General features: G+C 65.3%; 1 protein-coding gene across 1 annotated transcript in view; it reads right to left on the bottom strand.

Annotated features, from left to right (window-relative positions):
* Positions 1–1660: 1660 nt before the first annotated feature.
* DHX35 (DEAH-box helicase 35) overlaps positions 1661–24396 on the bottom strand; it is an 80840-nt gene continuing 58104 nt past the window's right edge. Inside the window, 3 exon segments of the mRNA XM_075571207.1 lie at positions 1661–1841; positions 6744–6855; positions 14819–14890. Coding sequence (XP_075427322.1) covers positions 1797–1841; positions 6744–6855; positions 14819–14890 — 229 coding nt within the window. The 3' untranslated portion in view covers positions 1661–1796.

Here is a 24396-nt window from a genome sequence, read left to right as displayed (position 1 = left end):
AGGGCAGGATACGTGTGAGATCACAGGCAGGTCTGTGACAGGGGCAGGATAAGTGTGAGATCACAGGCAGGTCTGTGACAGGGGCAGGATAAGTGTGAGATCACAGGTAGGTCTGTGGCAGGGGCAGGATAAGTGTGAGATCACAGCTAGGTCTGTGACAGGGGCAGGATAAGTGTGAGATCACAGGCAGGTCTGTTACAGGGGCAGGATAAGTGTGAGATACAGGTAGGTCTGTGACAGGGGCAGGATAAGTGTGAGATCACAGGCAGGTCTGTGACAGGGGCAGGATAAGTGTGAGATCACAGGCAGGTCTGTGACAGGGGCAGGATAAGTGTGATTTCACAGGCAGGTCTGTGACAGGGGCAGGATAAGTGTGAGATCACAGGCAGGTCTGTGACAGGGGCAGGATAAGTGTGAGATCACAGGTAGGTCTGTGACAGGGGCAGGATAAGTGTGAGATCACAGGCAGGTATGATAAGAATGATCATATCATTACTACAGGTTCATTCCCTCTCCAGTCTTCTCTTTTTAACTTGAATTAAACACCGGATCAGGGTCTGAGTGAGAGTAACGCGCCTTTGTGTGAGAGTAACGCGCCTTTGCGTGAGAGTAACGCGCCTTTGCGTGAGAGTAACGCGCCTTTGCGTGAGAGTAACGCGCCTTTGGGTGAGACCGGCTTAAGTGGTAAGTAACTTTGCAGAGTGTGACGGTATGAGAACGGAGGAGCAGAACATGCCCGAGACGGTGCCCACACGTGATGGCAGTGTGTGACGGTATGAGAACGGAGGAGCAGAACATGCACGAGACGGTGCCCACATGCGATGGCAGCGTGTGACGGTATGAGAACAGAGAACACGCCTGAGACGGTGCCCACATGCGACGGCAGCGTGTGACGGTATGAGAACAGAGAACACGCCTGAGACGGTGCCCACATGCGATGGCAGCGTGTGACGGTATGAGAACAGAGAACACGCCTGAGACGGTGCCCACACGCGATGACAGCGTGTGACGGTATGAGAACAGAGAACACGCCTGAGACGGTGCCCACATGCGATGGCAGCGTGTGACGGTATGAGAACAGAGAACACGCCTGAGACGGTGCCCGTACGCAAGGTAACCCGCCGTTTATTGTTTCATTCGGATATTTACAAGCAGGGCGCAGAAGCGGAGACCGCGTCGTCCCACCGGCTCAAGGCTTGGCAGTGCTGTGCGCGCATAGAGCGGAACGCAGACGCGGCGGTGGCGGCTGCCTGTGCTGTACCGACGGAAGTCCTGGCGTGGGGTCCAGTTTTGCCGACCTGCAACCCACGTGCAGATGTGTTTGTGCTGGGAAGTTGGTGCTGAAGCTGGCAGCGTTCTGGCGGGCGACGAGGGCAGAGTTGGTGTAAGGGGGCGGTCTGCACAGCGGCGGACGTGCTGAAACCGGGGATGGGCACCTAACCACAGCAGTGCCACACAGGGCCCAACGATGGCAGTAAAGTGATAAAAGGGGAGGTTCTCCTGGCACAGCGTGTGCCCGCATTCCCGTTCATTCATCATTTACAACTTAAAAAAATAAAAATGCTCTCTTGTACATATATATATATATCTATATGCGCCTAGGGGAAGCTCCTAGGAGAGGGCTGGCGGAGTGGCACAGTGTGTGAGAGTCCGAGGGCCCGTGGGTGCAGAGGGGGTAACACAGTGATAAGACAGGCTGCTGCCATCCAGCAGAGCGGGCGAGACGTTTGGAGAGCCCACCCTCGCTGGGAGACAGGGCCGGGCACGGAGAGGGGGCCTCTCCTCGGGGCCGGGGCTCACAAGTTGTCCAGCTTGGCTCGTTTGGAGGTCCGAGAGAGATGCTGCCGGAAGGAGAAGAGAGCGCGGTGAGGGTAGGAGGGAGCAGGGAGCAGTAAGAGCCGCGGTGAGGGTAGGAGGGTGCAGGGAGCAGTAAGAGCGAGGTGAGGGTAGGAGGGAGCAGGGAGCAGTAAGAGCCGCGGTGAGGGTAGGAGGGTGCAGGGAGCAGTAAGAGCCGCGGTGAGGGTAGGAGGGTGCAGGGAGCAGTAAGAGCCGCGGTGAGGGTAGGAGGGAGCAGTAAGAGCGCAGTGAGGGTAGGAGGGAGCATGGAGCAGTAAGAGCAAGGTGCGGGTAGGAGGGTGCAGTAATCAGTAAGAGCGCAGTGAGGGTAGGAGGATGCAGGGAGCAGTAAGAGCCGCGGTGAGGGTAGGAGGGAGCAGTAAGAGCGAGGTGCGGGTAGGAGGGTGCAGTAAGCAGTAAGAGCCGCGGTGAGGGTAGGAGGGAGCAGGGAGCAGTAAGAGCCGCGGTGAGGATAGGAGGGTGCAGGGAGCAGTAAGAGCCGCGGTGAGGGTAGGAGGGTGCAGGGAGCAGCAAGAGCCGCGGTGAGGGTAGGAGGGAGCAGGGAGCAGTAAGAGCCGCGGTGAGGATAGGAGGGAGCAGGGAGCAGTAAGAGCCGCGGTGAGGGTAGGAGGGTGCAGGGAGCAGTAAGAGCCGCGGTGAGGGTAGGAGGGAGCAGTAAGAGCGAGGTGCGGGTAGGAGGGTGCAGTAAGCAGTAAGAGCGCAGTGAAGGTAGGGGGGAGCATGGAGCAGTAAGAGCCGCGGTGAGGGTAGGAGGGTGCAGGGAGCAGTAAGAGCCGCGGTGAGGGTAGGAGGGAGCAGTAAGAGCGAGGTGCGGGTAGGAGGGTGCAGTAAGCGCGCAGTGACGGTAGGAGGGTGCAGGGAGCAGTGAGCAGTAAGAGCGCAGTGAGGGTAGGAGGGAGCATGGAGCAGTAAGAGCGGCGGTGAGGGTAGGAGGGAGCAGGAAGCAGTAAGAGCCGCGGTGAGGGTAGGAGGGTGCAGGGAGCAGCAAGAGCCGCGGTGAGGGTAGGAGGGTGCAGGGAGCAGTAAGAGCGGCGGTGAGGGTAGGAGGGAGCAGTAAGAGCGAGGTGCGGGTAGGAGGGTGAAGTAAGCAGTAAGAGCGCAGTGAGGGTAGGAGGGTGCAGGGAGCAGTAAGAGCGGCGGTGAGGGTAGGAGGGAGCAGGGAGCAGTAAGAGCGGCGGTGAGGGTAGGAGAGTGCAGCAAGCAGTAAGAGCGCAGTGAGGGTAGGAGGGAGCATGGAGCAGTAAGAGCGCAGTGAGGGTAGGAGGGAGCAGTAAGAGCGAGGTGCGGGTAGGAGGGAGCATGGAGCAGTAAGAGCGCAGTGAGGGTAGGAGGGAGCAGTAAGAGCGAGGTGCGGGTAGGAGGGTGCAGGGAGCAGTAAGAGCGCAGTGAGGGTAGGAGGGAGCATGGAGCAGTAAGAGCGGCGGTGAGGGTAGGAGGGAGCAGTAAGAGCGAGGTGCTCGTAGGAGGGTGCAGGGAGCAGTAAGAGCCGCGGTGAGGGTAGGAGGGAGCAGGGAGCAGCAAGAGCCGCGGTGAGGGTAGGAGGGTGCAGGGAGCAGTAAGAGCGGCGGTGAGGGTAGGAGGGAGCAGGGAGCAGTAAGAGCGGCGGTGAGGGTAGGAGAGTGCAGTAAGCAGTAAGAGCGCAGTGAGGGTAGGAGGGAGCATGGAGCAGTAAGAGCGCAGTGAGGGTAGGAGGGAGCAGTAAGAGCGAGGTGCGGGTAGGAGGGAGCATGGAGCAGTAAGAGCGCAGTGAGGGTAGGAGGGAGCAGTAAGAGCGAGGTGCGGGTAGGAGGGTGCAGGGAGCAGTAAGAGCGAGGTGCGGGTAGGAGGGTGCAGTAAGCAGTAAGAGCGCAGTGAGGGTAGGAGGGAGCATGGAGCAGTAAGAGCGGCGGTGAGGGTAGGAGGGAGCAGTAAGAGCGAGGTGCTCGTAGGAGGGTGCAGGGAGCAGTAAGAGCCGCGGTGAGGGTAGGAGGGAGCAGGGAGCAGCAAGAGCCGCGGTGAGGGTAGGAGGGTGCAGGGAGCAGTAAGAGCGGCGGTGAGGGTAGGAGGGAGCAGTAAGAGCGAGGTGCGGGTAGGAGGGTGCAGGGAGCAGTAAGAGCGAGGTGAGGGTAGGAGGGTGCAGTAAGCGCGCAGTGACGGTAGGAGGGTGCAGGGAGCAGTGAGCAGTAAGAGCGCAGTGAAGGTAGGAGGGAGCATGGAGCAGTAAGAGCGGCGGTGAGGGTAGGAGGGAGCAGTAAGAGCGAGGTGCGGGTAGGAGGGTGCAGGGAGCAGTGAGAGCACGGTGCAGGTATGAGGGTGCAGGGAGCAGTGAGAGACATGTGCAGATAATTCTTGCTGATACACGAGTAAGCGTTATGCAGAAGAGTGACTTGGAAGCATGTGCATGGTGACAGGTACAAGTGTGACATGTAAGTGTGTTGCAGTCATATTGTGCATGCTGTCGTTATGTCCTGTCCCGTGCTGAGGGTGTCTCATGGTTTTGTATCTGTGTGTTATCACTTACAGTCTCTTTCTGGTACTGTAATTGTGTATGTGTTACTGCGTTTTCTCACATACTGTCCTCAGTTGGTAGAAGTGTGTGTGTGTGTGTGTGTGTGTGTGTGTGTGTGCGTTGTGTGACCGTGCTACTGTCACTTACTGTACCTTGCTGGTAGAAGTGTGTGTGTGTGTGTGTCACATACTGTCCCTTGCTGGTAGAAATGTGTGTGTGTGTGTGTGTGTGTCACATACAGTTCCTTGCTGATAGAAGGGTGTGTGTGGGCGTGTATGTGTGTCACATACTGTTCCTTGCTGATAGAAGTGTGTGTGTGTCACATACTGTCCCTTGCTGGTAGATGTGTGTGTGTGTGTGTGTGTCACATACTGTCCCTTGCTGGTAGATGTGTGTGTGTGTGTGTCACATACTGTCCCTTGCTGATAGAAGTGTGTGTGTGTGTGTGTGTGTGTGTGTGTGTGTGTGTGTCACATACTGTCCCTTGCTAGTAGAAGTGTGTGTGTCACATACTGTCCCTTGCTGGTAGAAGTGTGTGTGTGTGTCACATACTGTCCCTTGCTGATAGAAGTGTGTGTGTGTGTCACTTACTGTCCCTTGCTGGTAGAAGTGTGTGTGTGTGTGTGTGTGTGTGTGTGTGTGTGTGTGTGTGTGTGTGTGTGTCACATACTGTCCCTTGCTGGTAGATGTGTGTGTGTGTGTGTGTCACATACTGTCCCTTGCTGGTAGATGTGTGTGTGTGTGTGTCACATACTGTCCCTTGCTGATAGAAGTGTGTGTGTGTGTGTGTGTGTGTGTGTGTCACATACTGTCCCTTGCTAGTAGAAGTGTGTGTGTCACATACTGTCCCTTGCTGGTAGAAGTGTGTGTGTGTGTCACATACTGTCCCTTGCTGATAGAAGTGTGTGTGTGTGTGTCACTTACTGTCCCTTGCTGGTAGAAGTGTCTGTGTGTGTGTGAGTCACATACTGTCCCTTGCAGGTAGATGTGTGTGTGTGTGTCACATACTGTCCCTTGCTGATGGCAGTGTGTGTGTGTGTGTGTCACATACTGTCCCTTGCTGATGGAAGTGTGTGTGTGTGTGTGTGTGTGTGTGTGTGTGTGTGTGTGTGTGTGTGTGTGTGTGTGTGTGTGTGTGTGTGTGTGTGTGTGTGTGTGTGTGTGTGTGTGTGTGTGTGTGTCGCATACTGTCCCTTGCTGGTAGAAGTGTGTGTGTGTGTGTATGTGAGTCACATACTGTCCCTTGCTGGTTGAAGTGTGTGTGTGTGTCGCATACTGTCCCTTGCTGATGGAATTGTGTGTGTGTGTGTCACATACTGTCCCTTGCTGGTAGAAGTGTGTGTGTGTGTGTGTGTCACATGCTGTCCCTTGCTGATGGAAGTGTGTGTGTGTCTGTGTGTCACATACTGTCCCTTGCTGGTAGAAATGTGTGTGTGTGTGTGTGTGTGTGTGTGTGTGTGTGTGAGTCACATACTGTCCCTTGCTGATGGAAGTGTGTGTGTGTGTGTGTGTGTGTGTCACATACTGTCCCTTGCTGGTAGAAGTGTGTGTGTGTGTCACATACTGTCCCTTGCTGGTAGAAGTGTGTGGGTGTGTGTGTCACATACTGTCCCTTGCTGGTAGAAGTGCGTGTGTGTGTGTCACATACTGTCCCTTGTTGGTAGAAGTGTGTGTGTGTGTGTGTGTGTGTGTCACATACTGTCCGTTGCTGGTAGAAGTGTGTGTGTGTGTCACATACTGTTCCTTGCTGGTAGATGTGTGTGTGTGTGTGTGTGTGTGTCACATACTGTCCCTTGCTGGTAGGTGTGTGTGTGTGTGTGTCACATACTGTCCCTTGCTGGTAGAAGTGTGTGTGTGTGTGTGTGTGTGTGTGTGTGTGTGTGTGTGTGTGTGTGTGTGTGTGTGTGTGTGTGTGTGTGTCACATACTGTCCCTTGCTGGTAGAAGTGTGTGTGTCACATACTGTCCCTTGCTGGTAGAAGTGTGTGTGTGTGGGTGTCAAATACTGTCCCTTGCTGGTAGAAGTGTGTGTGTGTGTGTCACATACTGTCCCTTGCTGGTAGAAGTGTGTGTGTGTTTCACATACTGTCCCTTGCTGGTAGAAGTGTGTGTGTGTGTGTTTCACATACTGTCCCTTGCTGGTAGAAGTGTGTGTGTGGGTGTCACATACTGTCCCTTGCTGGTAGAAGTGTGTGTGTGGGTGTCACATACTGTCCCTTGCTGGTAGAAGTGTGTGTGTGTGTGTGTGTGTGTGTCGCATACTGTCCATTGCTGGTAGAAGTGTGTGTGTGTGTGTGTTACATACTGTCCCTTGCTGGTAGAAGTGTGTGTGTGTGTGTCACATACTGTCCCTTGCTGGTAGCAGTGTGTGTGTGTGTGTGTGTGTGTGTGTCACATACTGTCCCTTGCTGGTAGAAGTGCGGTGCCAGCTCCAGTAACCACGCTGACTCGATGGCCGTCACATCCCTCATGTAATATTTGGTGGTCTGAATCACCTCACTGAACAGCACCCTGGGGACGGACAGACAGTGTGACAGCGCCCCGGGGGACAGACAGTGTGACAGCGCCCCGGGGGACAGACAGTGTGACAGCGCCCCGGGGGACAGACAGTGTGACAGCGCCTGGGGGACAGACAGTGTGACAGCGCCCGGGGGACAGACAGTGTGACAGCGCCCCCCGGGGGACAGACAGTGTGACAGTGTGACAGCGCCCGGGGGACAGACAGTGTGACAGCGCCCGGGGGACAGACAGACAGTGTGACAGCGCCCGGGGGACAGACAGTGTGACAGCGCCCGGGGGACAGACAGTGTGACAGCGCCCGGGGGACAGACAGACAGTGTGACAGCGCCCCGGGGGACAGACAGTGTGACAGCGCCCGGGGGACAGACAGTGTGACAGCGCCCGGGGGACAGACAGACAGTGTGACAGCGCCCCGGGGGGACAGACAGTGTGACAGCGCCCGGGGGACACAGTGTGACAGCGCCCGGGGGACAGACAGACAGTGTGACAGCGCCCCGGGGGGACAGACAGTGTGACAGCGCCCCGGGGGGACAGACAGTGAGACAGCGCCCGGGGGACAGACAGTGTGACAGCGCCCGGGGGACAGACAGTGTGACAGCGCCCGGGGGACAGACAGACAGTGTAACAGTGCCCCGGGGGACAGACAGTGTGACAGCGCCCGGGGGACACAGTGTGACAGCGCCCGGGGGACAGACAGTGTGACAGCGCCCCGGGGGGACAGACAGTGTGACAGCGCCCCGGGGGGACAGACAGTGTGACAGCGCCCCGGGGGACAGACAGACAGTGTGACAGCGCCCAGGGGACAGACAGTGTGACAGTGCCCCAGGGGGACAGACAGTGTGACAGCGCCCGGGGGACAGACAGACAGTGTGACAGCGCCCAGGGGACAGACAGTGTGACAGCGCCCCGGGGGACAGACAGACAGTGTGACAGCGCCCGGGGGACAGACAGTGTGACAGCGCCCCGGGGGACAGACAGTGTGACAGCGCCCCGGGGGGACAGACAGACAGTGTGACAGCGCCCCGGGGGGACAGACAGTGTGACAGCGCCCGGGGGACACAGTGTGACAGCGCCCGGGGGGGACAGACAGTGTGACAGCGCCCCCCGGGGGACAGACAGACAGTGTGACAGCGCCCCGGGGGGACAGACAGTGTGACAGCGCCCCGGGGGACAGACAGACAGTGTGACAGCGCCCCGGGGGACAGACAGTGTGACAGCGCCCCGGGGGACAGACAGACAGTGTGACAGCGCCCGGGGGACAGACAGTGTGACAGAGCCCGGGGGACAGACAGTGTGACAGAGCCCGGGGGACAGACAGTGTGACAGCGCCCGGGGGACAGACAGTGTGACAGCGCCCGGGGGACAGACAGTGTGACAGCGCCCGGGGGACAGACAGACAGTGTGACAGCGCCCCGGGGGGACAGACAGACAGTGTGACAGCGCCCCGGGGGGACAGACAGTGTGACAGCGCCCGGGGGACACAGTGTGACAGCGCCCGGGGGACAGACAGACAGTGTGACAGCGCCCCGGGGGGACAGACAGTGTGACAGCGCCCGGGGGACACAGTGTGACAGCGCCCGGGGGACAGACAGACAGTGTGACAGCGCCCCGGGGGGACAGACAGTGTGACAGCGCCCCGGGGGGACAGACAGTGAGACAGCGCCCGGGGGACAGACAGTGTGACAACGCCCGGGGGACAGATAGTGTGACAGCGCCCGGGGGACAGACAGACAGTGTGACAGCGCCCGGGGGACACAGACAGTGTGACAGCGCCCGGGGGACAGACAGTGTGACAGCGTCCGGGGGACAGACAGTGTGACAGAGCCCGAGGGACAGACAGTGTGACAGCGCCCGGGGGACAGACAGTGTGACAGCGCCCGAGGGACAGACAGTGTGACAGCGCCCGGGGGACAGACAGACAGTGTGACAGCGCCCGGGGGACAGACAGTGTGACAGCGCCCGGGGGACAGACAGACAGTGTGACAGCGCCCGGGGGACAGACAGTGTGACAGCGCCCGGGGGACAGACAATGTGACAGCGCCCGGGGGACAGACAGTGTGACAGCGCCCGGGGGACAGACAGTGTGACAGCGCCCGGGGGACAAACAGTGTGACAGCGCCCGGGGGACAGACAGACAGTGTGACAGCGCCCGGGGGACAGACAGTGTGACAGCGCCCGGGGGACAGACAGTGTGACAGCGCCCGGGGGACAGACAGTGTGACAGTGCCCGGGGGACAGACAGTGTGACAGCGCCCCAGGGGGACAGACAGTGTGACAGCGCCCGGGGGACAGACAGACAGTGTGACAGCGCCCCGGGGGACAGACAATGTGACAGCGCCCGGGGGACAGACAGACAGTGTGACAGCGCCCGGGGGACAGACAGACAGTGTGACAGTGTGACAGCGCCCGGGGGACAGACAGTGTGACAGCGCCCGGGGGACAGACAGACAGTGTGACAGCGCCCGGGGGACACAGACAGTGTGACAGCGCCCGGGGGACAGACAGTGTGACAGCGCCCGGGGGGACAGACAGTGTGACAGCGCCCGAGGGACAGACAGACAGTGTGACAGCGCCCGGGGGGACAGACAGTGTGACAGCGCCCGGGGGACAGACAGACAGTGTGACAGCGCCCGGGGGACAGACAGTGTGACAGCGCCCGGGGGACAGACAGTGTGACAGCGCCCGGGGGACAGACAGTGTGACAGCGCCCGGGGGACAGACAGTGTGACAGCGCCCGGGGGGACAGACAGTGTGACAGCGCCCGGGGGACAGACAGACAGTGTGACAGCGCCCGGGGGACAGACAGTGTGACAGCGCCCGAGGGACAGACAGTGTGACAGCGCCCGGGGGACAGACAGTGTGACAGCGCCCGGGGGACAGATAGTGTGACAGCGCCCCCCGGGGGACAGACAGTGTGACAGCGCCCGGGGGACAGATAGTGTGACAGCGCCCGGGGGACAGACAGTGTGACAGCGCCCGGGGGACAGACAGACAGTGTGACAGCGCCCGGGGGACAGACAGACAGTGTGACAGCGCCCGGGGGACAGACAGTGTGACAGCGCCCGGGGGACAGACAGTGTGACAGCGCCCGGGGGACAGACAGTGTGACAGCGCCCGGGGGACAGACAGTGTGACAGCGCCCGGGGGACAGACAGTGTGACAGCGCCCGGGGGACAGACAGACAGTGTGACAGCGCCCGGGGGACAGACAGTGTGACAGCGCCCGGGGGACAGACAGTGTGACAGCGCCCGGGGGACAGACAGTGTGACAGCGCCCGAGGGACAGACAGTGTGACAGTGCCCGGGGGACAGACAGTGTGACAGCGCCCTGGGGACAGACAGTGTGACAGCGCCCGGGGGACAGACAGACAGTGTGACAGCGCCCGAGGGACAGACAGTATGACAGCGCCCGGGGGACACAGTGTGACAGCGCCCGGGGGACAGACAGTGTGACAGTGCCCGGGGGACAGACAGTGTGACAGCGCCCGGGGGACAGACAGTGTGACAGAGCCCGGGGGACAGACAGTGTGACAGCGCCCGGGGGACAGACAGACAGTGTGACAGCGCCCGGGGGACACAGACAGTGTGACAGCGCCCGGGGGACAGACAGACAGTGTGACAGCGCCCGGGGGACAGATAGTGTGACAGCGCCCGGGGGGACAGACAGTGTGACAGCGCCCGGGGGACAGACAGACAGTGTGACAGCGCCCGGGGGACAGACAGTGTGACAGCGCCCGGGGGGACAGACAGTGTGACAGCGCCCGGGGGACACAGACAGTGTGACAGCGCCCGGGGGACAGACAGTGTGACAGCGCCCGGGGGACAGACAGACAGTGTGACAGCGCCCGGGGGACAGACAGTGTGACAGCGCCCGGGGGGACAGACAGTGTGACAGCGCCCGGGGGACAGACAGACAGTGTGACAGCGCCCGGGGGACAGACAGTGTGACAGCGCCCGGGGGGACAGACAGTGTGACAGCGCCCGGGGGACACAGACAGTGTGACAGCGCCCGGGGGACAGACAGTGTGACAGCGCCCGGGGGGACAGACAGTGTGACAGCGCCCGGGGGACAGGCAGTGTGACAGCGCCCGGGGGGACAGACAGTGTGACAGCGCCCGGGGGACAGACAGTGTGACAGCGCCAGGGGGACAGACAGTGTGACAGCGCCCGGGGGACAGACAGTGTGACAGCGCCCGGGGGACAGGCAGTGTGACAGCGCCCGGGGGACAGACAGACAGTGTGACAGCGTCCGGGGGACAGACAGTGTGACAGCGCCCCCCGGGGGACAGACAGTGTGACAGCGCCCGGGGGACAGACAGTGTGACAGCGCCCCCCGGGGGACAGACAGTGTGACAGTGTGACAGCGCCCGGGGGACAGACAGTGTGACAGCGCCCGGGGGACAGACAGACAGTGTGACAGCGCCCGGGGGACAGACAGACAGTGTGACAGCGCCCGGGGGACACAGTGTGACAGCGCCCGGGGGACAGACAGTGTGACAGCGCCCGGGGGACAGACAGTGTGACAGAGCCCGAGAGACAGATAGTGTGACAGTGCCCGGGGGACAGACAGTGTGACAGCGCCCCCCGGGGGACAGACAGTGTGACAGTGTGACAGCGCCCGGGGGACAGACAGTGTGACAGCGCCCGGGGGACAGACAGTGTGACAGCGCTCGGGGGACAGACAGACAGTGTGACAGCGCCCGGGGGACAGACAGACAGTGTGACAGCGCCCGGGGGACAGACAGACAGTGTGACAGCGCCCGGGGGACACAGTGTGACAGCGCCCGGGGGACAGACAGTGTGACAGCGCCCGGGGGACAGACAGTGTGACAGCGCCCGGGGGACAGACAGTGTGACAGCGCCCGGGGGACACAGACAGTGTGACAGCGCCCGGGGGACAGACAGTGTGACAGCGCCCGGGGGACAGACAGTGTGACAGCGCCCGGGGGACACAGACAGTGTGACAGCGCCCTGGGGACAGACAGTGTGACAGCGCCCGGGGGACAGACAGTGTGACAGCGCCCGGGGGACAGACAGTGTGACAGCGCCCGGGGGACACAGACAGTGTGACAGCGCCCGGGGGACAGACAGTGTGACAGCGCCCGGGGGACAGACAGTGTGACAGCGCCCGGGGGACAGACAGTGTGACAGCGCCCGGGGGACAGACAGTGTGACAGCGCCCGGGGGACAGACAGTGTGACAGCGCCCGGGGGACAGGCAGTGTGACAGCGCCCGGGGGACAGACAGACAGTGTGACAGCGTCCGGGGGACAGACAGTGTGACAGCGCCCCCCGGGGGACAGACAGTGTGACAGCGCCCGGGGGACAGACAGTGTGACAGCGCCCCCCGGGGGACAGACAGTGTGACAGTGTGACAGCGCCCGGGGGACAGACAGTGTGACAGCGCCCGGGGGACAGACAGACAGTGTGACAGCGCCCGGGGGACAGACAGACAGTGTGACAGCGCCCGGGGGACACAGTGTGACAGCGCCCGGGGGACAGACAGTGTGACAGCGCCCGGGGGACAGACAGTGTGACAGAGCCCGAGAGACAGATAGTGTGACAGTGCCCGGGGGACAGACAGTGTGACAGCGCCCCCCGGGGGACAGACAGTGTGACAGTGTGACAGCGCCCGGGGGACAGACAGTGTGACAGCGCCCGGGGGACAGACAGTGTGACAGCGCTCGGGGGACAGACAGACAGTGTGACAGCGCCCGGGGGACAGACAGACAGTGTGACAGCGCCCGGGGGACAGACAGACAGTGTGACAGCGCCCGGGGGACACAGTGTGACAGCGCCCGGGGGACAGACAGTGTGACAGCGCCCGGGGGACAGACAGTGTGACAGCGCCCGGGGGACAGACAGTGTGACAGCGCCCGGGGGACACAGACAGTGTGACAGCGCCCGGGGGACAGACAGTGTGACAGCGCCCGGGGGACAGACAGTGTGACAGCGCCCGGGGGACACAGACAGTGTGACAGCGCCCTGGGGACAGACAGTGTGACAGCGCCCGGGGGACAGACAGTGTGACAGCGCCCGGGGGACAGACAGTGTGACAGCGCCCGGGGGACACAGACAGTGTGACAGCGCCCGGGGGACAGACAGTGTGACAGCGCCCGGGGGACAGACAGTGTGACAGCGCCCGGGGGACAGACAGTGTGACAGCGCCCGGGGGACAGACAGTGTGACAGCGCCCCGGGGGACAGACAGTGTGACAGCGCCCCGGGGGACAGACAGACAGTGTGACAGCGCCCGGGGGACAGACAGACAGTGTGACAGCGCCCCGGGGGACAGACAGACAGTGTGACAGAGCCCGGGGGACAGACAGTGTGACAGCGCCCGGGGGACAGACAGACAGTGTGACAGCGCCCGGGGGACAGACAGTGTGACAGCGCCCGGGGGACAGACAGTGTGACAGCGCCCGGGGGACACAGACAGTGTGACAGCGCCCGGGGGACAGACAGTGTGACAGTGCCCGGGGGACAGACAGTGTGACAGAGCCCGGGGGACAGACAGTGTGACAGTGCCCGGGGGACAGACAGTGTGACAGCGCCCGGGGGACAGACAGACAGTGTGACAGCGCCCGGGGGACAGACAGTGTGACAGCGCCCGGGGGACAGACAGTGTGACAGCGCCCGGGGGACAGACAGTGTGACAGAGCCCGGGGGACAGACAGTGTGACAGCGCCCGGGGGACACAGACAGTGTGACAGCGCCCGGGGGACAGACAGTGTGACAGCGCCCGGGGGACAGACAGACAGTGTGACAGCGCCCGGGGGACAGACAGTGTGACAGTGCCCGGGGGACAGACAGTGTGACAGCGCCCGGGGGACAGACAGTGTGACAGCGCCCGGGGGACAGACAGTGTGACAGCGCCCGGGGGACAGACAGACAGTGTGACAGCGCCCGGGGGACAGACAGACAGTGTGACAGCGCCCGGGGGACAGACAGTGTGACAGCGCCCGGGGGACAGACAGTGTGACAGTGTGACAGTGCCCGGGGGACAGACAGTGTGACAGAGCCCGGGGGACAGACAGTGTGACAGCGCCCGGGGGACAGACAGTGTGACAGCGCCCGGGGGACACAGACAGTGTGACAGCGCCCGGGGGACACAGACAGTGTGACAGCGCCCGGGGGACACAGACAGTGTGACAGCGTCCGGGGGACACAGACAGTGTGACAGCGTCCGGGGGACAGACAGACAGTGTGACAGCGCCCGGGGGACAGACAGACAGTGTGACAGCGCCCGGGGGACAGACAGTGTGACAGAGCCCGGGGGACAGGCAGTGTGACAGCGCCCGGGGGACACAGACAGTGTGACAGCGCCCGGGGGACACAGACAGTGTGACAGCGTCCGGGGGACAGACAGTGACAGCGCCCGGGGGACAGACAGTGTGACAGCGCCCGGGGGACAGACAGTGACAGCGCCCGGGGGACAGACAGTGACAGCGCCCGGGGGACAGACAGTGACAGCGCCCGGGGGACAGACAGTGACAGCGCCCGGGGGACAGACAGTGACAGCGCCCGAGGGACAGACAGACAGTGTGACAGCGTCCGGGGGACAGACAGTGACAGCGCCCGGGGGACAGACAGTGTGACAGCGCCCGGGGGACAGACAGTGACAGCGCCGGGGGACAGACAGTGACAGCGCCCGGGGGACAGACAGTGACAGCGCCCGGGGGACAGACAGTGACAGCGCCCGGGGGACAGACAGTGACAGAGCCCGGGGGACAGACAGTGACAGCGCCGCGGCAGACACAGACACACCTGAAGGACACACTGCAGGGGATAAACACTCACACACACGGGGAGACACGCGCACACACGGGGAGACACGCGCACACACGGGGAGACACGCGCACACACGGGGAGACACGCGCGCACACGGGGAGACACGCGCACACACGGGGAGACACGCGCACACACGGGGAGACACGCGCACACACGGGGGTCTCACCAGTTTGGGGGTTTCTCCGCGTACAGCACAGACGTGGGGTGAATGTGCAGCTCGTGCCCGTCCCGGACTGTCCTTGGGAAGAGAGAAAACAGCGTTACATCAAAGCACAGGCACAGCAGGGGGGGCTGGGTGTGAGGGAGGGGTCAGTGCAGGCACAGCAGGGGGGCTGGGTGTGAGGGAGGGGTCAGTGCAGGCACAGCAGGGGGGCTGGGTGTGAGGGAGGGGTCAGTGCAGGCACAGCAGGGGGGGCTGGGTGTGAGGGAGGGGTCAGTGCTGGCACAGCAGGGGGGCTGGGTGTGAGGGAGGGGTCAGTGCAGGCACAGCAGGGGGGGCTGGGTGTGAGGGAGGGGTCAGTGCTGGCACAGCAGGGGGGCTGGGTGTGAGGGAGGGGTCAGTGCAGGCACAGCAGGGGGGCTGGGTGTGAGGGAGGGGTCAGTGCAGGCACAGCAGGGGGGCTGGGTGTGAGGGAGGGGTCAGTGCAGGCACAGCAGGGGGGCTGGGTGTGAGGGAGGGGTCAGTGCAGGCACAGCAGGGGGGCTGGGTGTGAGGGAGGGGTCAGTGCAGGCACAGCAGGGGGGGCTGGGTGTGAGGGAGGGGTCAGTGCTGGCACAGCAGGGGGGCTGGGTGTGAGGGAGGGGTCAGTGCAGGCACAGCAGGGGGGCTGGGTGTGAGGGAGGGGTCAGTGCAGGCACAGCAGGGGGGCTGGGTGTGAGGGAGGGGTCAGTGCAGGCACAGCAGGGGGGCTGGGTGTGAGGGAGGGGTCAGTGCAGGCACAGCAGGGGGGCTGGGTGTGAGGGAGGGGTCAGTGCAGGCACAGCAGGGGGGCTGGGTGTGAGGGAGGGGTCAGTGCAGGCACAGCAGGGGGGCTGGGTGTGAGGGAGGGGTCAGTGCAGGCACAGCAGGGGGGCTGGGTGTGAGGGAGGGGTCAGTGCAGGCACAGCAGGGGGGGCTGGGTGTGAGGGAGGGGTCAGTGCTGGCACAGTAGGGGGGCTGGGTGTGAGGGAGGGGGGGCTGGGTGTGAGGGAGGGGTCAGTGCAGGCACAGCAGGGGGGGGCTGGGTGTGAGGGAGGGGTCAGTGCTGGCACAGTAGGGGGGCTGGGTGTGAGGGAGGGGGGGCTGGGTGTGAGGGAGGGGTCAGTGCAGGCACAGCAGGGGGGCTGGGTGTGAGGGAGGGGTCAGTGCAGGCACAGCAGGGGGGGCTGGGTATGAGGGTGGGGTCAGTGCTGGCACAGCAGGGGGGGCTGGGTGTGAGGGAGGGGTCAGTGCAGGCACAGCAGGGGGGCTGGGTGTGAGGGAGGGGTCAGTGCAGGCACAGCAGGGGGGGCTGGGTGAGAGGGAGGGGTCAGTGCTGGCACAGAAGGGGGGGCTGGGTGTGAGGGAGGGGTCAGTGCTGGCACAGCAGGGGGGGCTGGGTGTGAGGGAGGGGTCAGTGCAGGCACAGCAGGGGGACTGGGTGTGAGGGAGGGGTCAGTGCTGGCACAGCAGGGGGGGCTGGGTGTGAGGGAGGGGTCAGTGCAGGCACAGAAGGGGGGCTGGGTGTGAGGGAGGGGTCAGTGCTGGCACAGCAGGGGGGGCTGGGTGTGAGGGAGGGGTCAGTGCAGGCACAGCAGGGGGACTGGGTGTGAGGGAGGGGTCAGTGCTGGCACAGCAGGCGGGGCTGGGTGTGAGGGAGGGGTCAGTGCAGGCACAGCAGGGGGGCTGGGTGTGAGGGAGGGGTCAGTGCTGGCACAGCAGGGGGGGCTGGGTGTGAGAGAGGGGTCAGTGCAGGCACAGCAGGGGGGGCTGGGTGAGAGGGAGGGGTCAGTGCAGGCACAGCAGGGGGGCTGGGTGTGAGGGAGGGGTCAGTGCAGGCACAGCAGGGGGGCTGGGTGTGAGGGAGGGGTCAGTGCTGGCACAGCAGGGGGAGCTGGGTGTGAGGGAGGGGTCAGTGCTGGCACAGCAGGGGGCCTGGGTGAGAGGGAGGGGTCAGTGCAGGCACAGCAGGGGGGGCTGGGTGAGAGGGAGGGGTCAGTGCAGGCACAGGACGGGGGGCTGGGTGTGAGGGAGGGGTCAGTGCTGGCACAGCAGGGGGACTGGGTGTGAGGGAGGGGTCAGTGCAGGCACAGCAGGGGGGCTGGGTGTGAGGGAGGGGGTCAGTGCAGGCACAGCAGGGGGGCTGGGTGTGAGGGAGGGGTCAGTGCTGGCACAGCAGAGGGGGCTGGGTGTGAGGGAGGGGTCAGTGCTGGCACAGCAGGGGGGGCTGGGTGTGAGGGAGGGGTCAGTGCAGGCACAGCAGGGGGGCTGGGTGTGAGGGAGGGGTCAGTGCAGGCACAGCAGGGGGGCTGGGTGAGAGGGAGGGGTCAGTGCAGGCACAGCAGGGGGGCTGGGTGTGAGGGAGGGGTCAGTGCAGGCACAGCAGGGGGGCTGGGTGTGAGGGAGGGGTCAGTGCAGGCACAGCAGGGGGGCTGGGTGTGAGGGAGGGGTCAGTGCAGGCACAGCAGGGGGGCTGGGTGTGAGGGAGGGGTCAGTGCAGGCACAGCAGGGGGGCTGGGTGTGAGGGAGGGGTCAGTGCAGGCACAGCAGGGGGGGCTGGGTGTGAAGGAGGGGTCAGTGCTGGCACAGCAGGGGGGGCTGGGTGTGAGGGAGGGGTCAGTGCAGGCACAGCAGGGGGGCTGGGTGTGAGGGAGGGGTCAGTGCTGGCACAGCAGGGGGGGCTGGGTGTGAGGGAGGGGTCAGTGCAGGCACAGCAGGGGGGCTGGGTGTGAGGGAGGGGTCAGTGCAGGCACAGCAGGGGGGGCTGGGTGAGAGGGAGGGGTCAGTGCTGGCACAGCAGGGGGGCTGGGTGTGAGGGAGGGGTCAGTGCTGGCACAGCAGGGGGGCTGGGTGTGAGGGTGGGGTCAGTGCTGGCACAGCAGGGGGGGCTGGGTGTGAGGGAGGGGTCAGTGCAGGCACAGCAGGGGGGCTGGGTGTGAGGGAGGGGTCAGTGCTGGCACAGCAGGGGTGGCTGGGTGTGAGGGAGGGGTCAGTGCAGGCACAGCAGGGGGGCTGGGTGTGAGGGAGGGGTCAGTGCAGGCACAGCAGGGGGGGCTGGGTGAGAGGGAGGGGTCAGTGCTGGCACAGAAGGGGGGGCTGGGTGTGAGGGAGGGGTCAGTGCTGGCACAGTAGGGGGGCTGGGTGTGAGGGAGGGGTCAGTGCAGGCACAGCAGGGGGGGCTGGGTGTGAGGGAGGGGTCAGTGCAGGCACAGCAGGGGGGGCTGGGTGAGAGGGAGGGGTCAGTGCAGGCACAGCAGGGGGGGCTGGGTGTGAAGGAGGGGTCAGTGCAGGCACAGCAGGGGGGGCTGGGTGAGAGGGAGGGGTCAGTGCAGGCGCAGCAGGGGGGGCTGGGTGTGAAGGAGGGGTCAGTGCAGGCACAGCAGGGGGGCTGGGTGTGAGGGAGGGGTCAGTGCTGGCACAGCAGGGGGGGCTGGGTGTGAGGGAGGGGTCAGTGCTGGCACAGCAGGGGGGGCTGGGTGTGAGGGAGGGGTCAGTGCAGGCACAGCAGGGGGGGCTGGGTGTGAGTGTGGGGTCAGTGCTGGCACAGGAGGGGGGGCTGGGTGTGAGGGAGGGGTCAGTGCAGGCACAGCAGGGGGGGCTGGGTGTGAGTGTGGGGTCAGTGCTGGCACAGGAGGGGGGGCTGGGTGAGAGGGAGGGGTCAGTGCAGGCACAGCAGGGGGGCTGGGTGTGAGGGAGGGGTCAGTGCAGGCACAGCAGGGGGGGCTGGGTGTGAGGGAGGGGTCAGTGCTGGCACAGCAGGGGGGGCTGGGTGTGAGGGAGGGGTCAGTGCTGGCACAGCAGGGGGTGCTGGGTGTGAGGGAGGGGTCAGTGCAGGCACAGCAGGGGGGGCTGGGTGTGAGTGTGGGGTCAGTGCTGGCACAGGAGGGGGGGCTGGGTGTGAGGGAGGGGTCAGTGCAGGCACAGCGGGGGGGCTGGGTGTGAGTGTGGGGTCAGTGCTGGCACAGGAGGGGGGGCTGGGTGAGAGGGAGGGGTCAGTGCAGGCACAGCAGGGGGGCTGGGTGTGAGGGAGGGGTCAGTGCTGGCACAGAAGGGGGGGCTGGGTGTGAGTGTGGGGTCAGTGCTGGCACAGGAGGGGGGGCTGGGTGTGAGGGAGGGGTCAGTGCTGGCACAGGAGGGGGGGCTGGGTGTGAGGGAGGGGTCAGTGCAGGCACAGCAGGGGGGCTGGGTGTGAGGGAGCGGTCAGTGCAGGCACAGGAAGGGGGGCTGGGTGTGAGGGAGGGGTCAGTGCAGGCACAGGAGGGGGGGCTGGGTGTGAGGGAGGTGTCAGTGCAGGCACAGCAGGGGGGCTGGGTGTGAGGGAGGGGTCAGTGCAGGCACAGCAGGGGGGCTGGGTGTGAGGGAGGGGTCAGTGCAGGCACAGCAGGGGGGCTGGGTGTGAGGGAGGGGTCAGTGCTGGCACAGAAGGGGGGGCTGGGTGTGAGGGAGGGGTCAGTGCAGGCACAGCAGGGGGGCTGGGTGTGAGGGAGGGGTCAGTGCAGGCACAGCAGGGGGGCTGGGTGTGAGGGAGGGGTCAGTGCTGGCACAGAAGGGGGGGCTGGGTGAGGGAGGGGGTCAGTGCAGGTAAAGCAGGGGGGCTGGGTGTGAGGGAGGGGTCAGTGCTGGCACAGGAGGGGGGGCTGGGTGTGAGGGAGGGGTCAGTGCAGGCACAGCAGGGGGGCTGGGTGTGAGGGAGGGGTCAGTGCTGGCACAGAAGGGGGGGCTGGGTGTGAGGGAGGGGTCAGTGCAGGCACAGCAGGGGGGCTGAGGGAGAGGTCAGTGCTGGCACAGGAGAGGGGGCTGGGTGTGAGGGAGGGGTCAGTGCTGGCACAGGAGGGGGGGCTGGGAGTGAGGGAGGGGTCAGTGCAGGCACAGGAGAGGGGTTGGGTGTGAGGGAGGGGTCAGTGCAGGTACAGGAGGGGGGGCTGGGTGTGAGGGAGGGGTCAGTGCAGGCACAGGAGGGGGGGCTGGGTGTGAGGGAGGGGTCAGTGCTGGCACAGAAGGGGGGGCTGGGTGTGAGGGAGGGGTCAGTGCAGGCACAGGAGAGGGGTTGGGTGTGAGGGAGGGGTCAGTGCTGGCACAGGAGGGGGGGCTGGGTGTGAGGGAGGGGTCAGTGCAGGCACAGCAGGGGGGGCTGGGTGAGAGGGAAGGGTCAGTGCTTGCACAGCAGGGGGGGCTGGGTGAGAGGGAGGGGTCAGTGCTGGCACAGCAGGGGGTGCTGGGTGTGAGGGAGGGGTCAGTGTTGGCACAGGAGGCGGGGCTGGGTGTGAGGGAGGGGTCAGTGCTGGCACAGGAGTGGGGGCTGGGTGTGAGGGAAGGGTCAGTGCTTGCACAGCAGGGGGGGCTGGGTGAGAGGGAGGGGTCAGTGAAGGCACAGCAGGGGGGGCTGGGTGTGAGGGAGGGGTCAGTGCTGGCACAGGACGGGGGGCTGGGTGTGAAGGAGGGGTCAGTGCAGGCACAGGAGAGGGGGCTGGGTGTGAGGGAGGGGTCAGTGCAGGCACATGAGGGGGGGCTGGGTGTGAGGGAGGGGTCAGTGCAGGCACAGCAGGGGGGCTGGGTGTGAGGCAGGGGTCAGTGCAGGCACAGAAGGGGGGGCTGGGTGTAAGGGAGGGGTCAGTGCAGGCACAGCAGGGGGCCTGGGTGTGAGGGAGGGGTCAGTGCAGGAACACAGGGGGGCTGGGTGTGAGGGAGGGGTCAGTGCAGGCACAGGAGGGGGGGGGCTGGGTGTGAGGGAGGGGTCAGTGCAGGCACAGCAGGGGGGCTGGGTGTGAGGGAGGGGTCAGTGCAGGAACAGCAGGGGGGCTGGGTGAGAGGGAGGGGTCAGTGCAGGCACAGCAGGGGGCGTGGGAGTGAGGGAGGGGTCAGTGCAGGCACAGCAGGGGGGCTGGGTGTGAGGGAGGGGTCAGTGCAGGCACAGGAGGGGGGGCTGGGTGTGAGGGAGGGGTCAGTGCAGGCACAGGAGGCGGGGCTGGGTGTGAGGGAGGGGTCAGTGCTGGCACAGGAGGGGGGGCTGGGTGTGAGGGAGGGGTCAGTGCTGGCACAGCAGGGGGCCTGGGTGTGAGGGAGGGATCAGTGCAGGCACAGGAGGGGGGGCTGGGTGTGAGGGAAGGGTCAGTGCAGGCACAGCAGGGGGGGCTGGGTGTGAGGGAGGGGTCAGTGCAGGGACAGGAGGGGGGGCTGGGTGTGTGGGATGGGGGGGCTGGGTGTGTGGGAGGGGGGGCTGGGTGTGTGGGATGGGGGGGCTGGGTGTGTGGGAGGGGGGGCTGGGTGTGAGGGAGGGGTCAGTGCAGGAACAGCAGGGGGGCTGGGTGTGAGGGAGGGGTCAGTGCAGGCACAGGAGGGGGGGCTGGGTGTGTGGGATGGGGGGGCTGGGTGTGTGGGAGGGGGGGCTGGGTGTGAGGGAGGGGTCAGTGCAGGCACAGGAGGGGGGGCTGTGTGTGTGGGAGGGGTCAGTGCAGGCACAGGAGGGGGGGCTGGGTGAGAGGGAGGGGTCAGTGCTGGCACAGGAGGGGGGGCTGGGTGTGAGGGAGGGGTCAGTGCAGGCACAGGAGGGGGGCTGGGTGTGAGGGAGGGGTCGGTGCAGGCACAGGAGGGGGGCTGGGTGTGAGGGAGGGGTCAGTGCAGGAACAGCAGGGGGGCTGGGTGTGAGGGAGGGGTTAGTGCAGGCACAGGAGGGGGGGCTGGGTGTGAGGGAGGGGTCGGTGCAGGCACAGGAGGGGGGCTGGGTGTGAGGGAGGGGTCAGTGCAGGAACAGCAGGGGGGCTGGGTTAGAGGGAGGGGTCAGTGCTGGCACAGAAGGGGGGGCTGGGTGTGAGGGAGGGGTCAGCGCATGCACCGGAGGGGGGGCTGGGAGAGAGGGAGGGGTCAGTGCTGGCACAGCAGGGGGCCTGGGTGTGGGGGTGGGGTCAGTGCAGGCACAGAAGGGGGGGCTGGGTGTGAGGGAGGGGTCAGTGCTGGCACAGGAGGGGGGGCTGGGTGTGAGGGAGGGGTCAGTGCAGGCACAGGAGGGGGGGCTGGGTGTGAGGGAGGGGTCAGTGCAGGAACAGCAGGGGGGCTGGGTGAGAGGGAGGGGTCAGTGCAGGCACAGGAGGGGGGGCTGGGTGTGAGGGAGGGGTCAGTGCTGGCACAGGAGGGGGGGCTGGGTGTGAGGGAGGGGTCAGTGCAGGCACAGCAGGGGGGGCTGGGTGTGAGGGAGGGGTCAGTGCAGGGCTGAAGGGGGGGCTGGGTGTGAGGGAGGGGTCAGTGCAGGCACAGCAGGGGGGACTGGGTGTGAGGGAGGGGTCAGTGCAGGCACAGCAGGGGGGGCTGGGTGTAAGGGAGGGGTCAGTGCAGGCACAGAAGGGGGGGCTGGGTGTGAGGGAGGGGTCAGTGCTGGCACAGAAGGGGGGGGCTGGGTGAGAGGGAGGGGTCAGTGCTGGCACAGCAGGGGGGCTGGGTGTGAGGGAGGAGTCAGTGCTGGCACAGCAGGGGGGGCTGGGTGTGAGGGAGGAGTCAGTGCAGGCACAGCAGGGGGGGCTGGGTGTGAGGGAGGGGTCAGTGCAGGCACAGCAGGGGGGCTGGGTGTGAGGGAGGGGTCAGTGCAGGCACGGTTGGGGGGGCTGGGTGTGAGGGAGGAGTCAGTGCTGGCACAGCAGGGGGCCTGGGTGTGAGGGAGGAGTCAGTGCAGGCACAGCAGGGGGGCTGGGTGTGAGGGAGGGGTCAGTGCAGGCACAGCAGGGGGGCTGGGTGTGAGGGAGGAGTCAGTGCAGGCACAGCAGGGGGGCTGGGTGTGAGGGAGGGGTCAGTGCAGGCACGGTTGGGGGGGCTGGGTGTGAGGGAGGAGTCAGACCTGGCACAGCAGGGGGGCTGGGTGTGAGGGAGGGGTCAGTGCAGGCACAGCAGGGGGGCTGGGTGTGAGGGAGGGGTCAGTGCAGGCACAGCAGGGGGGCTGGGTGTGAGGGAGGGGTCAGTGCAGGCACAGCAGGGGGGCTGGGTGTGAGGGAGGAGTCAGTGCAGGCACAGCAGGGGGGGCTGGGTGTGAGGGAGGGGTCAGTGCAGGCACAGCAGGGGGCCTGGGTGTGAGGGAGGGATCAGTGCAGGCACAGGAGGGGGGGCTGGGTGTGAGGGAGGGGTCAGTGCAGGCACGGTTGGGGGGGCTGGGTGTGAGGGAGGAGTCAGACCTGGCACAGCAGGGGGGCTGGGTGTGAGGGAGGGGTCAGTGCAGGCACAGCAGGGGGCCTGGGTGTGAGGGAGGAGTCAGTGCAGGCACAGCAGGGGGGCTGGGTGTGAGGGAGGGGTCAGTGCAGGCACAGCAGGGGGGCTGGGTGTGAGGGAGGGGTCAGTGCAGGCACGGTTGGGGGGGCTGGGTGTGAGGGAGGAGTCAGACCTGGCACAGCAGGGGGGGCTGGGTGTGAGGGAGGAGTCAGTGCAGGCACAGCAGGGGGGGCTGGGTGTGAGGGAGGGGTCAGTGCAGGCACAGCAGGGGGGCTGGGTGTGAGGGAGGGGTCAGTGCAGGCACGGTTGGGGGGGCTGGGTGTGAGGGAGGAGTCAGTGCTGGCACAGCAGGGGGCCTGGGTGTGAGGGAGGAGTCAGTGCAGGCACAGCAGGGGGGCTGGGTGTGAGGGAGGGGTCAGTGCAGGCACGGTTGGGGGGGCTGGGTGTGAGGGAGGAGTCAGTGCTGGCACAGCAGGGGGCCTGGGTGTGAGGGAGGAGTCAGTGCAGGCACAGCAGGGGGGCTGGGTGTGAGGGAGGGGTCAGTGCAGGTACGGTTGGGGGGGCTGGGTGTGAGGGAGGAGTCAGTGCTGGCACAGCAGGGGGGGCTGGGTGTGAGGGAGGGGTCAGTACTGGCACAGCAGGGGGGGCTGGGTGAGAGGGAGGGGTCAGTGCAGGCACAGCAGGGGGCGTGGGAGTGAGGGAGGGGTCAGTGCAGGCACAGCAGGGGGGCTGGGTGTGAGGGAGGGGTCAGTGCAGGCACAGGAGGGGGGGCTGGGTGTGAGGGAGGGGTCAGTGCAGGCACAGGAGGCGGGGCTGGGTGTGAGGGAGGGGTCAGTGCTGGCACAGGAGGGGGGGCTGGGTGTGAGGGAGGGGTCAGTGCTGGCACAGCAGGGGGCCTGGGTGTGAGGGAGGGATCAGTGCAGGCACAGGAGGGGGGGCTGGGTGTGAGGGAGGGGTCAGTGCAGGAACAGCAGGGGGGCTGGGTGAGAGGGAGGGGTCAGTGCAGGCACAGCAGGGGGCGTGGGAGTGAGGGAGGGGTCAGTGCAGGCACAGCAGGGGGGCTGGGTGTGAGGGAGGGGTCAGTGCAGGCACAGGAGGGGGGGCTGGGTGTGAGGGAGGGGTCAGTGCAGGCACAGGAGGCGGGGCTGGGTGTGAGGGAGGGGTCAGTGCTGGCACAGGAGGGGGGGCTGGGTGTGAGGGAGGGGTCAGTGCTGGCACAGGAGGGGGGGCTGGGTGTGAGGGAAGGGTCAGTGCAGGCACAGCAGGGGGGGCTGGGTGTGAGGGAGGGGTCAGTGCAGGGACAGGAGGGGGGGCTGGGTGTGTGGGATGGGGGGGCTGGGTGTGTGGGAGGGGGGGCTGGGTGTGTGGGATGGGGG

Source organism: Ascaphus truei, chromosome 15 (assembly GCF_040206685.1).
Source record: "Ascaphus truei isolate aAscTru1 chromosome 15, aAscTru1.hap1, whole genome shotgun sequence".
Taxonomy (NCBI): domain Eukaryota; kingdom Metazoa; phylum Chordata; class Amphibia; order Anura; family Ascaphidae; genus Ascaphus; species Ascaphus truei.
The sequence above is the reverse complement of the archived record's forward strand: the minus strand, read 5'-3'. Positions and strand labels throughout refer to the sequence as shown.